This window comes from Phascolarctos cinereus, unplaced genomic scaffold (assembly GCF_003287225.1).
Source record: "Phascolarctos cinereus isolate Bilbo 61053 unplaced genomic scaffold, phaCin_HiC Scaffold_726;HRSCAF=1367, whole genome shotgun sequence".
NCBI classification, from domain to species: domain Eukaryota; kingdom Metazoa; phylum Chordata; class Mammalia; order Diprotodontia; family Phascolarctidae; genus Phascolarctos; species Phascolarctos cinereus.
This window is the reverse complement of record NW_027556098.1, coordinates 294015097-294029367: the sequence shown is the minus strand read 5'-3', so window position 1 is coordinate 294029367 and position 14271 is coordinate 294015097. Positions and strand designations below refer to the sequence as shown.

Sequence of the window (14271 nt, the reverse complement as noted above, 5' to 3'; positions counted from 1 at the left end):
GGTACGAAAGCAAACTGAAGAAAATAATTCCTTAAAAAGTAGAACTGGGCAGGGCAGGTAGGTGGCGCAATGGATAGAGCACCCACCCTGAAGTCAGGAAGACCTAAGTTCAAATCCGGCCTCAGACCAAACACTTGACACTTACTAGCTGTGTGACCCTGGGCAAGTCACTTAACCCTAACTGCCTAAAAATTAAAAAAAAAATTAAAAAGTAGAATCGGGCAAGTGGAAGATAATGACTCTATAAGACATCAAGAATCGGTCTAACAAAATCAAAAGGATGAAAAAATAGAACAAAATGTAAAATACCTCACTGGAAAAACAACAGACCTAGAAAATATATCCAGGAGAGATGATTTAATAATTATTGGACTACCTGAACCTATGATCAAAAAAAAAAAAAGCCTGAATAGCATCTTTCAAGAAATTATCAAGGAAAACTGCCCTGCTATCCTAGAACCAGAGCATAAGATAGTCATTGAAAGAATTCACCAATCCCAAAATGAAAACTCCAAGGAATATTGTAACCCAATTTCAAAATTATCAGATCAAGGAGAAAATATCACAAGCAGCCAGAAAGAAACAATTCAAATATCCAGAAGCTACAGGATTTAGCAGCTTCTATATTAAAGGATGAGAGAACTTGGAATATGATCTTCCACACTGCAAAGGAGCTTGGATTACAAGCAAGAATCAACTGCACAGCAAAACTGAGCATAATCTTTCAGGGGAAAAGATGGACATTCAATAAAATAGGAGACTTCCAAACTTTCCTGATGAAAAGACCAGAGCTGAACAGAAAATTCAATCTTCAATACAAGACTCAAGAAAAGCACAAAAATGTAAACAGAAAAAAAAACAAAACAAAACATATTATTCAACAAGGTTAAACTATTTACATTCCTACATGGGAAGATATACTTATAATTCTTGAGAACTATATTTCTATCAGGGCAGTTAGAAGAAATATACATAGACAGAGGGTGTGGCTATAAGTTGACTTTGATGTGATGATATAAAAAAACCATTTAAGGGGTGAAAAAAGGATTGTGCTGAGAGAAGAGGAAAGGAGGAGACATAATAGGGAAGATTACATCACATAAAGAGGCACAAAAGACCTATTATGGTAGAGGGAAAGAAGGGGAGGTGAGCCTTGTTTAAACCTTACTCTCATCACTTGTGGCTTAAAGAGGAAATTAAACACTCAGTGGGGTATAGAAATTTATCTTACCCTATAGGTAAGGAGGAGGGGGAAAGGGAAAGAAAAGGGAGCAGGGGATGTGTTAGAAGGAAGGGTAGAAGAGAGGGCAGAAGTAGAAGAGGAAGGTAGAGAAAAGGGGTAGGGACTCATAGAAGAGAAGTCAGATTGAGGTGATGGTCAGAAGCAGAACTCTGGTGAGGAGGGACAGGGTAAAAGGAGAGAAAAGTATAAACAGTAGGGAAAATAGGATAAAGGGAAATACACAGTAACCATAATTGTGAATGTGAATGGCATGAACTCTCCCATAAAACAGAAATGGAGAACAGGGTGGATTAAAAACCAGAATCCTACGATATGTTGTTGACAAGAAAGACATTTGAAGCAGAGAGATACACACAGAGTGAAGGTAAAAGCCTAGAGTAGAATATATTATGCTTCAGCTGACATTAAAAGAAAAAAGCAGGGGTAGCAATCCTGATCTCAAACAAAGCAAAAGCAAAAACAGATCTTATTAAAAGACATAAGGAAGGACACTAAATTCTGCTAAAAGGTACCATAGACAAATGGAATAATATCAATACTAAAGACATACGCACTAAGTGACACAACATCTAAATTCTTAGAGGAGAAGTTAAGTGAGTTACAGGAAGAAATAGCAAAATATACTAGTGGGGAACCTTAACCTCCCCATCTCATAACCAGATTAAATCTAACCACAAAATAAACAAGAAAGAAGTTGAGATGAATAGAATTTTAGAAAAGTGAGATATGATAGACCTCTTGGAGAAAATTGAATGGGGATGGAAAGGAATAAACCTTTTTCTCAGCAGTATGTGGTACCTACACAAAAAATGACCATATATTAAGGCATTTAAAAACCTCACAATCAACGGCAGAAAGGCCAAAATATTAAATAAATCCTTTTGAGATCATGATGCAATAAAGATTATGTGTAATAAAGGGCCACTGAAAGACAGATTAAAAATTAATTGGAAACTAAATAATCTAATCCTAGAGAATGAGTGAGTCAAACAACAAATCATAGAAACAATCAATAATTTCATCAAAAAAAATGGCAATAATGAGACAACATAATAAAATTTATGGATGAAGCCTAAGCAGTACTTAGGTGAAATTTTATATCTCTAAATGCAATGAAATGAATATGCAACTAAAAAACTTAGAAAAAGAACAAATTAAGAATCCCCAATTAAATACCAAATTAGAAATTCTGAAAATCAAAGGAGACAGTAATAAAACTGAAAGAAAATACTGAGGATCGAGAGACCAGAGGTCACTGTAAAAACAAATAGGTTAGGAGGACTGGGACATAGGAATAAAATAATAAGAAATTATGATTGGACAAAGGAATTTTAGCATTCCTGATCACTGAAGAGAGTGGACATTCCTGTTTACCTATACAGTAGATCATGGGAGTTCAATAGACTGAGAAACTGGGAGGTTAAGGTATATGAGAAAACATTAACATATATTTTGAAGTCCTCTAGTATAAGAGCAAAAGTTGGGATGGAAAGGAATACTGTGAGGCAGATATGGAACTAAATGAGAAAGAATGAGAATGTCCTGGGGGTAGAAAGATGGAAACCAACAGAAGTTATTGAATAATGGTGGTAAAAGGGAGAATGTGGAAATGGCAATGGGGAGCAAGGAATATTACAATTTCCTCTTTGGGACCACTGAGTAGAGGATATGAGAGAAGGTGTAACCAGCACTGAAAAGAACGAGGCCTAGAATGCAATGCCATCTAGAGGGCGCCAGGTCTTAGTAAGTGGCACAAGATAGAAGAAGCAGTAGAGGAAGAGGTCTAAAATGAAGGAAAAGTTTGCTAATTATGGAAAAGAAATTCCAAAGGGCCCAGTGAAAAGCGCTAGTTGATTTGGAATGGGATATCAGGGGTTGGGGAGAGGGAACAAAAGGGATATAAGGGAATAGAAGAGCAACCATCAACATTTGGGTAGTGGGATCTTTGAAGGTCATAGATTCAGTATCACAAGGACAGACTAAAAGAAGGTAAGAATTTGCCACCCATCAGTGAAACCAGTACAAGCAGAATATAGGTGGATAGGAGCAGCTCTATAAATGAGTTCAAGTGAGCTTAAGCATGTTGAAGGTCTGGACTCAGACCTTTGGAGCTCTACCTGTATGATGCATGATGGCCCACTTGGAGCCTGGGCATCCCAAACAATGGCCTGACCTGATGAGTTCTGGGGCAGCCACACCTGGCTGACCTGGATATGAAGCTAATGTCACTATTGATAAGAACAGATCACCACAGTAACATCCACAGATCTACTTCATTTTATGTTTTACTCTTTTCCTTCCAGTGCCATCTGAGAATGATCTTATCCACCTGCTTCTTATACTAGGTCTCCCAAAAAGTCATTTTCCTCATTTTGCAATGCTTCAGCCTCCTCTGAAACGATTTCAATTAAATCACAGTTCAAAACATTTCTCCTATATAACTATATACTCAAAGAGTATCTCTGTCCAACACAAAGGGGATTTTAACTAAACATAAAAGTAATCTTACCACAAGCAGCTTATGTTTTCCACAAAATATAATATCATTTCCACAGATGCTACCTCCAAAATGTCCTATAAAGGTATTTTATGCATCACACTTTTTAATCAAGGTGACACATGAATTAAACTAGATTTCTTTAAATTAGGCCTGTTTTAAGTAGGACAATAGTACTTTTTTCAGCATCTGAAAAATATGCAAGTCCAAAGGAAAAGTTTTTATAGTTCAGTTCCCACCATAAACTTGGTTCCCTCTTCCCCAAAATAAAATTCTATGCTTTTGAAAGCTTTAAAACAAAGTGACAATTGTGAGGGGAGCAGACAACTCGTAATAATGAGCATAATAACTTTTCTTGTTATTTTTCTTGGTTTTAGCCATGACTTTTCACACATTGACAGGATTGGTGGTTTTGCCGTTCTTAGTATCCTCAGTGCTTAGCACAATACTTGGCATATGGTAAACATGAACAAATGCTTATTTTATGACTAAGTGGTGCCACATTTTTATAACAAAAATATTCATACTTCTGAGTCCTGTTTCTGGAATGAATATTTGATACCAGCCACTGGCCACAGGAATTCATGTTTAAGAACTGAATCTAGCAGCTCTCACCCTTCTTGACTTCCCTTGATCAAGCTTAGGTCTTGATACTGCTAATCACCTCCTCCTCTCAGCCCACCTTTCTTCCCTGGTTTCCATGATTATGCCCTTTCCTTTTCAGTCTCCTTTGCTGGATCATCACCCTTCTTCCTACTTCTTGGTGCTCCCCAGGATTCTGTCCCAAGTCATCCTCTCTACTATCTTCCCACATAAGGTCTTAGATATTTTCTTACTCCTCATAGGTTTAAGTTTTATTTCTATACAGATCATTCACAAATCTATATATTCAGCTCTCAACTCTGTCATGAATTTCAGACATGTACTGTCAACTGCCCATAGAATGGCTCCTCCTTGCTGTCCCAAAGACATCTCAAATTCAACATCTCTAAAACCAAACTCATCATACCCTACCATGTCTGAACTTCCACCACATATCCCTGTTCACTGAAGGCCACCCTTCTCTCAGTTACTTGACTTTGCAATCTTAAATAGTCTGTTCTTTCTCTCAAGCCCCAAATTCAAGAAATTGCCAATTTTTTCTGGTTCTACCTCTACCACATCTTTCATACATATTCTATTCTCTCCACACACAGAGCTACCACTCTAAAATCAGGTCTACATCACCTAGTGATCTCCTAATTGTTCCCCCTGTTTCTAGTCTCTCCCCTCTCCAATACAAATTCCATAGGGCCATCAAAATTATCTGGCCCATGTCTGATAATATCACTCTTACGTTTAAGTGCACTTGGCTTCATTCCTGGAAAATTCTTCAAAGGATCATAAAAAGGGATGTCTAACAAATATCTGGAAAGGGAAACAGTGATGACAAAGAATCCATATGGGTTCACATTCATTCTGATTCATGCCAGACCAACCTCATTTCCTTTTATGACAGGATAACTAAACAAGTAGTTGAGGGGAATGGATATAGCTGTTAGCAAAGCTGTCAATGAAGTATTTCATATTATTCTTATGGAGAAGATGGAAGGCTATACATTGTACAATAATACAATCAGATGGATTCCGAACTGGTTGGAGGGCCAGACTCAAAGAACATGGCAGAAGGTTCCCAGCTTAGTACTCCACAGATCTGTCTCAGCCCTATGCTGTTTAACATTTATCAGTGACCTAGATAAAAGCATAGATAGTATGTTCATTATATGTGGAGAAGACATAAAACTAAAGGGGATAGCTAACACAGGATGACAGTCAGAATCCAAAAGCATCTGGACAAACTAAAGTACTGGGTTGAACATAAGATGAAATTCAATAAGGAAAAATATAAAATTTTGTACATGGGCACAAAAAAATCAATTCCATGAAATGAAACATGGAAGAGGCATGGATAGGCAGCAACACTTCTGAAAAGGACCTGGGGATTTCAGTAGACTACAAGCACAGTATGAGTACCAGTGTGATGGGGAGACCAAAATGCTAATGCAATCTTGAGCTACATTAGAAAGGACACAGAAAATAAGAATGGTGTATCCCACTATACTTTGTTCTTATCAGACCTCATGTGATATCACACTCAATTCTGGACACCACAGTTAGAAGCACATTAATATGTTGGAGAATGTCCAGAGGAGGGCAACTAGGATGGTGAATAGCCTTTAATCCAAGACATAAGAAAATCAGTTCATAGAATTTGGCATGACCAGCTTGGATAAAAAGGACACAGGAACATGATAACTGTGTTCATGTTAGTTTGAAGGTGTGCCATTTGGAGGTGGGCTTAGACTAGTTCTGTTTGGCCCAAAAGGGCAAAATCAGGAGCAATGAAGACTGGACAACTACGTACTAGGTATGTGATAGTGGATATTCCTTTGTATGTGGGCGTATGGAGTCCCTTCCAACTCTCAAATTCTGTGATTCTCGAGATCTTTCAATGGCTCCCTAGCCAGCCAGTTTGAAGCCTTCCACAATCTGGCTTCCATGCAGCTTCATACAACTAGTCTTCATAAATGCTAAACTGCGGCAAAATGGATCACTAGATCTTTCCAGAATTCAACACTTCATCTCCCCTATCCATATACTCACATAAGCTAGTTCCTGGGCTCACTGTTCTCTTTTCTCAACCTCCCAATAGTCTTGTTTTCCTTCAAGGCTCAGGTAAGGTACCACCCTCTCTGCGAAGACTTTCTACAGTTGTTAGTGATCTCTCCCTTCTCAAATTTCCTTGTACTGTAATTATTTATGTCCCTCCCAATCAACTGTAAGATACATGAAGACAGGAACTATTTTATTTTTATATTTCTATATCCAGTACCTACTATGATGTCTTGCACAAAATAAACATTTAATAAATGATAGTTGAATTGCATTTCTTTCATCCATTTTAAGAAAAAACAACCAAAAACACTTTTTCCTCATATAATTTCCTGGGTACACTCTAGCCTTCTGTTTTGAAACTGCAGACAAAGCTTGCAGCCAAGTCTATTTTATAATATCAAAGTAATAAGTTTCAGGATCACAGCATCTTTGATTTGAAAGGGACCTTGAAAGTCATCAAATTCAACCTGGCTTTATCCCATGGAAAGGCAGGAAATTAGCTAAATTTAAGATTCAGTCACTGGCTAAACTAAAGAAAAAGAAGGCATTAGCACATATACTACATGCTCCCAGTTGCACTGTGCCCCTTCTACTGGAGAGGTTGGCCACTGCCAGCAGAAAAAGTCAACTATGAGGGTTCCAAAAGCATTTCTAACTCTTCTGTAAAACGTAAAAATAGCAAGTAATCATGGTTCTTCTTTCCCTTCTTCCCAAAAGTTCTTAAGACCCCAAACTAAAGTTTAAAAATAAATAAAATTCTAAATGCAGTGGATAGAGCACTGGCCCTGGAGTCAGGAGGACCTGAGTTCAAATGTGGCCTCAGACACTCGACACTTACTAGCTGTGTGACCCTGGGCAAGTCATTAACCAATTGCCTCAGCAAAAACAAATAAACAACAACAAAAACAAACCCCAAAACAAATAACTTCAGTCTTTCCATTTGTTTTCCTTACATGCTGTCATAGACAGCTTTACCCCCTGAATCTCATTGTGAAACTATGCTTAAAGGGTTTTTTTTCAATCTAAGTGACACTTTTCTGAGTACTGAATTCTGCATAAATCTGTATAAACTGTTCTTCAATAAAAGGAACTGAAAATCACAAAAATTAATAACCCTACCACAGATATAGCAAAATATGGCAGTTATTCAAATCATTCCTCACCTAGTCTTCTCCAGATATTTTGTAGGAGAAAAAGTACTTGAACTTCCAACCAAAGGAACCTGGATTCAAATCTTAGCTCTACAAGTTACTGGTTGTGAACCTCAATTTATTCATCTATAACATGAGAATAAAAAATACTACCTGTCTCATAAGACCATTCTAACCAATGAAATACTATATGTAAAATATTTTGCTAACATTAAGCTATATAGATATGTTATTATTAGCCTGTCTGAGTCTCTTTCTTCCTCTGAAAAATGGTTATAATAAGGTCATAGGGCTGTAGTCAGTCAATAAGCATTTCTTAAATCCTTATTATTATGACTATTTGTCAAGTGCCTAGGATACAAAGAAGGCCCCTGCCTTCAAAGTTCATACATTGTAAGAGGGAGACAATATGCAAATAATTACAAATATACTCTTAAGATATATGCAATATAAATGGGAGATAATCTCAGTGGGAAAAGCACTAACAATGAAAGAAGACCAGAAGATGCTTCTTGCCCACCTAAAAGCAACTCTGTGGTGCAGTGATAGAGCGCTAGACCTGGAGTCAAGAAGATATGAGTTCAAATCCAGCCTCATAAACTTACTAGCTATGTGATAATTTCTCTCAGTTTCCTCAGATGTAAAATGAGAATAATAATAGCACCTACCTCCTTGAGAGGATCAAATAAAATAATATTTGAAAAGCACTTAGCACAGTGCCTTGCACACAGCAGGTGCTATATAAATGCTTATTATCTTCCCTCTAAGCCAAGTCTTGAAAGAAGCCAGAGAAGCCAGGAAGTGGAGCTGAGAAGACAGAGCATTCCAGGCATGGAGTACAGCCAGTGAAAAAAAAGATCCTGAGTGGGAAGATTAGTGTCCTGTGCCAGTTACAGCAAGAAGACCAGTGTAGCTGGACCACAGTGGAAGAGAATAAAGTATAAGAAGACTGGGATAGTAGGAAGGGGCCAGGTTGTAAAGGGCTTTAAATGCCACACAAAACATTTTATATTTGATTCTGTAAGGAGGAATGAAGTACTTAATTAAATCTTAAGGCCATATGTAAATGTAAGTTAGTATTTTACAGCAACTTATAGGATAGAGCCCACAGCCTAGAGTCAGGATGACCTGAGTTCAAATCCTGCCTCAGGAGCTAAATGCCTGACCCTGAGCAAATCCCTTAACTTTTTTGCCTCGGTTTCTTCTTCTGTAAAATAGGGATAATAATACTTCCCAGAGTTGGTGTGAGGATAAAAATCTGATAATATCATTGATCAGATCAGATCAGATACAAATCTGATATCTGGAAAGGGCTTTGAAAACCTTAAAGAGCTACATAAATGCTAATTATTATTGAACTATAAGAGAGAGGGATAATAATTAGTAAAAGCAGTACCTTAAAAAAAAACTATTTTGAAGAATGGCATGAAATTAATAAGAGGCAACTTGTCCTAGTGAATTTAGGCCAGCCTTGGAGTCACATGCCCTTCATCCAAGTCTAGTCTTTGAGTGTTATCATGGGAAGGTCAGATAACTTCTTGGTAGCAGTTAAAACTGTAAATTACAGTCAGGATTTATAACCCAATCCTGTAATCCATGCTACTGAGAGAGGCAAAGGCTGGTGTACAGCAAAAGTTCTAAACCGTAGTAGGGCCAATCCACTGGGTGTCCACACTAAGTTTGGCACCAAAGCCCTTGGGGACCACCAGGGGCCACCAGGCTACCCTAAGAGAGGCTCACGGGCCCACATGAAAAACAGGCTTAATTAATGCCTTTGAGCTGCTCTGGCCAGGAGCAGCCCCTGCATTTTCCACTCTTGCCAGGATAGAAGAACTCTGCCTCAAAAAATCCCAAAATAATACTAACAAAAAAAAAACACCCTTGTAAAGTTTGGAGGAGTTTCCAATCTCCATTATTGGAGATAGTTTCTACACAGGTATTCCCACTGGAAATGTAGAGGGGGCACAATTTGCACATGAAATCTTGTGGGTTGCAAACACATGCCTAACAATCTCTGTGATGCCTTTTGTATTTTACTAGGAAATCCTAGGGCAGTGAGATGGCTTAAGCCAGGTGGATGGCTCTGGCTCTGTGAATAGAGCCATCTGAGGAAGACCTGTGTTCAAATCCGACCTCAGTCACTTACTGGCTGTGTGACCCTGGGCAATAACTTAACTTCTGTTTGCATTAATCCACTGGAGAAGGAAATGGCAAACCACTACAGTGATCTTTGTCAAGAAAACCCCATAGCCAGTATGGCCCAAGGGGTCATGAACAGTGAACAGAACTACAACAAAGGAAATCCTAATTCTTAATCCATAGTGAATGTGAGCAGAAACAACTTTTCGAATAAACAGCACTGCCGGGGTACTAGCGTTGCAAAAAGTCAGTAACTTATTCCAGGCTTTCCTACACCTCGAACAATTTTCAAGCGCTGTTGGGAACTGCCCAGCCAAAATACTAAACATATTCTCATTAAGGTGCGTCTCAACACAAACACTTAAAAAGCTCTGCAGCCTCATTTCTGTGTGTACCCCTTCCAATGAGACTCATGCCCGTCCCCAAGGAGCAAGAGTCCAGTCCCGGACCACACATCAGTTCGCCCCAGGAGGCAGGGCTGCCTTAACTTCTATTCCAGAGGACAGGCAGCCAAACCCCTGCCCTGCACATGCTCGCCTGTGTCCGGCTGGTCCCCGTTAGATGCAAGTATATGCACAGCCTCGCAGGAACGGGGAAGGACGGGCTGCTGCAGCCGCTGCCCGGGGCTCCGGGACCTCGGGGCTGCCCAGGCCTCGGCGCAGCGGGCTCTGCAGCATCCCAGGCGCGCACGGCGGCGGCGGGCGGCCTGGCCCGTGCGTACCGTGTTGGACAAGGAGATGCCCGTCTCCAGCCGCTGCGCCCGAAGCAGAAGTTGATTGCCGTCGTCCAGGAAGTTGTTGACCTCGGCGCAGTTGAGCAGGTGAGGCAGCTCGTAGGGTTCCGACAACATCCCAAAGTAGTTCTGGATGGTGGTGAAGATGAAACGCTTCCGAACGTCCCCCACTCCGGTCGCCATGATCCCCACGGGGAGGGAGGGAAGGAAGGAAGGGAGGAAGGAAGAAGGACCAAGTTCGGAGGGAAGTGTAAGGGGACGGATCCGAGCTCAGGCCGAAACTCTGGCTCCGGGGTGGGGGCCTGAGAGCTTTGTGGTTGCCTAGAGCCGTCGCTATGGCGACTGATCACCACGGCTGCGCAGAAAGCGCCTCTGGAGCGCGCACGTGAACGAGCGCGCCCGCCAAAAGGTGAAGCCGATCGATTACATCTGAGTTCCTCCGCAGAGCTTGGCGGAGCTCCGCAGCTATCGATCATCGGAATTGTTCCCTCCTCCCCATCCTGTCCTCCATTGTAATCCCTACTGCCTTCAGTTCCGTGGTTTGTTTTCCAGATTCCTCAGATCTTCTAGTCCCTTTATCACGTCTGTGGAAGATGTTTGCGTTTAGTTTATCCTTGCAGTGCGGTATAATGGACAGAGCACTGAAAAGCCTTGAAAACAGGGACTGCGCATAGTAGAGACTTAGTTAATATTTGGTAGAAGCCTAGGTTCCCTTTTCATCTTAAAAATACTTATGTTGTTTTCTCGCTTTTTTTTCAAACGACATCTAAAGTTTCCCCTGTATCCCTTTCTCTCCCCAGTTCCAAAAGCCATCCTTTATGGCAAAGTTTTTTTAAGAAAAAGGAAAAGCAGGAAGGAAAAAAAAGTCAGCAAAACTGGTGAATACATTGAAAAAATTCCGATGATATATGCAATGTTACACACCAGTTGACCCCCACTGATGCAAAGGAGCTGAGGGAAGGTGGGGAGGTGTCTTCTCATAACTTCTGGAGGGGCTATGCTTGCTCTTTTTAAGTTCCTGAAGTTTATATTCGGCTGTTTGTACTTGTTCTCCTTTCCATCTCTAGTTATTGTGTGTAGATTGATAGATTTTTCAAATTTTTATTTAATTTTAGTTTATGAAATAAAACAAGCATTTATATAACATAGAATTTTTTTTTAATGATTGCACATGCATATTGTTTCCTGGCTCTGCTTACTTCACTTTGCATGCAAATCTGTCGATACTTCTCTGTATTAATTTTATTATTAGTTTGTTATAGCATAGTAATATTCTGTTATATTCATGTACCATGAGTTTTTTAGCCACCACCCCAGTCAATGGATCCCTGCTTTTTTTTTCTGGTTCCTTGCTACCACCACAAAAAAAAATTTGTATTACCATTTTTTTTACCTGAATCTGAGTCCTTGTGTTTCCCTAATTCTCATTTCCTCATATTTATATAATCCAGGCAGTCCATTACATTTAAAATTAGTTTAAAAAGATAATTTCCAAAGTTCTTTTGATCTCTATATCCTTTAGTCAGTTTTTCTGTACCATTCATTCCCACTCACACTGAAGAATTCACAGTATAATCAGACACAGCCACCCCTTGTCTTCTAGACACACACACACACACACACACACACAATTATTTCAGAGGCAAGAGCACCTATAAAACCATATAAGCACAACCCAAGACTAAAACTAAAAGTACCAAAATAGCTACATTAAATAAGTCAGTAGGACAGATTTGAAGAAACTACTAGATATGATCCATATTGCCTCTATGTTAACTCCTCTCTGCCTTTTTAAAACAACCTGACTCCAGTCTACCTTTCAAGGCTTACACATTATTCCCTAACCCACACATTAAGGTCCAGTCTCTAAATCCTTAAAGATAATGATAACCAACCTGAACTCCCTCCTCAAGGAGTAACATACTCCTACACAATTCTGAACCCCAGGATGACATTGTTCAAACCTCACCTTAGCCCCACCACCACTAACCACTCCTTATTCCCATTCTCTTCAACCCAACCCCACCAATGTGCCATTCTAAAGCTACCCACCCTTTCCACTGTACTCTTTGAAATGTCTGCTCCCTTGGTAACAAACCAATTTTCATCTTAACCCCATTTCCTTTCCCACTCCTTCCATCTTTTTGCAATCACTGAGACTTGGCTCCCTCTTAATAACAAGCTTCCTAGCCTTTCTAGCACTAGATTTATTTCACTCATACCTTCTTATTCACTGATCTTGGGGAAGTTGGAATATTCATGCTCCCCATTGCCACTTCCAGGCTTCACTCTATCACCATTATTCAGTAACCTCTCTTCCTTTAAAGTTCATATAATCCATACTTATCCCACAATCAAGATTCTAGTGATTGTCATCTGTTGACTTCCAGGATACTCCCTTTCCTTCCTCAATGAATTCAGTGTTTGGTTCACAGTCTTTTTCTCCAACAACAGCCTTTATTTACACTAGGGAATTTCCAAAAGATATTGATACTCCCTCAAATACTTTTGCTTCCTAGTTCCTCAATTTACTAAATTTCCCATGACTTTCTCCTCTGCCCCACCTCAGCTAGACCCAAAGATGGTCATACCCCTAATCTTGCCATCCTCTAAAAATGGACTACTTTCATGAACATCATGAACTCTGAAATTTCTCTATCTGATTATAATTTTGTCATTCCACCTCTCCCTCTGCCTTGCAACCCCAAAATCTATTCTTCAGTCTCACTCTTATCTCCAATATTCTTCACTCCTCGGGTTTTTTTTTTTAAACAGGCTATCACCCTTGATTTAACTATACTCTCTTCCCTTCTCCATCTTGACCCCCTGATGAACCAGTTCAATTCTAAATTATCTTCTTCTCTTGAATCCCTTACCCTCTTATTGTATCACTTATTGTGCTCTACTAAACCTCAGTCTTGGATTATTCCCAGCATCTGTTGCCTTTGCTCCTACTCATGTGTTACCAAATGAAGCTGGGTAAAATCACAAAAACATTCAAACCAGCTCTACTACAAGTTTATGTTATATAATCTCAACTAGACCCTCACTACGGCTAAGCAATCCCTTTACGCGTCTCTAATTGACTCACTATTCTAATCACCACAGTGGCTTTTCTAAACCTTTTCATCTCTTCTCGAACCTTACATACATAGCTCCCTTTCCTGGGATGCTTGCCTAGGTTACAGCCTAGACCAGAGAATACCAGTTTGTGCCAGCATTGGCTGGAGGAGTTTTCTCTACTTGCTACCTCCCCAGGAAAAAATTTAGGCCATTAACCAAGAACTCTCTTCTCCCATCCTCCTCAACTCCCATGTCCCAAATGTCTTCTGCCACTATCTCCATCTTCATCCCTGTTTCATATGAAGAAATGGCCTTTCTCCATACCAAGATAAACCTGTCTACATGCATAAGTGATCCTGTTCTATTCCATCTTCTCCAGTACATTTCCTCCTCCATGATCCCCATTATCTCACTTAATTTCAATCTCTATCTACTGATTGCTTCCCTAATGCCTACAAATATGCCCATGTCTCCCCATCCTCAAAAATCTCTCATTTGTTCAATTTATCCCTGTTTGCTTTCATCCTATATCCCTTCTCCCTTTTCTGGCTGAACTCCTTGAAAAGTTTGTCTATGATTGCCTTCACTTCCTTTCCTTGCCTTTTCACATCCTTCTTAACTCACTGCAATCTGATTTCTAATCATCATTCAGCTGAAAGTGCTTTCTTAAAGTTATCAATAATCTCTTGTTTTTTTTAAATAAGTTTTTATTGATGTCTTCTATTTTTTTACATCATCATAGTTATCCCCAAATTCCCTCCCTCCCCAGAGAGCCAAACCATATGATCTC

General features: G+C 39.7%; 1 protein-coding gene across 1 annotated transcript in view; it reads right to left on the bottom strand.

Moving 5' to 3' along the window:
- Positions 1–10747, bottom strand: part of DYNC2H1 (dynein cytoplasmic 2 heavy chain 1) — a 370089-nt gene extending 359342 nt beyond the window's left edge. The window contains 1 exon segment of the mRNA XM_020996144.2: positions 10407–10747. Within this exon segment, the coding sequence (XP_020851803.1) occupies positions 10407–10601 (195 nt within the window). The 5' untranslated portion in view covers positions 10602–10747.
- Between the last annotated feature and the right edge of the window lie 3524 nt (positions 10748–14271).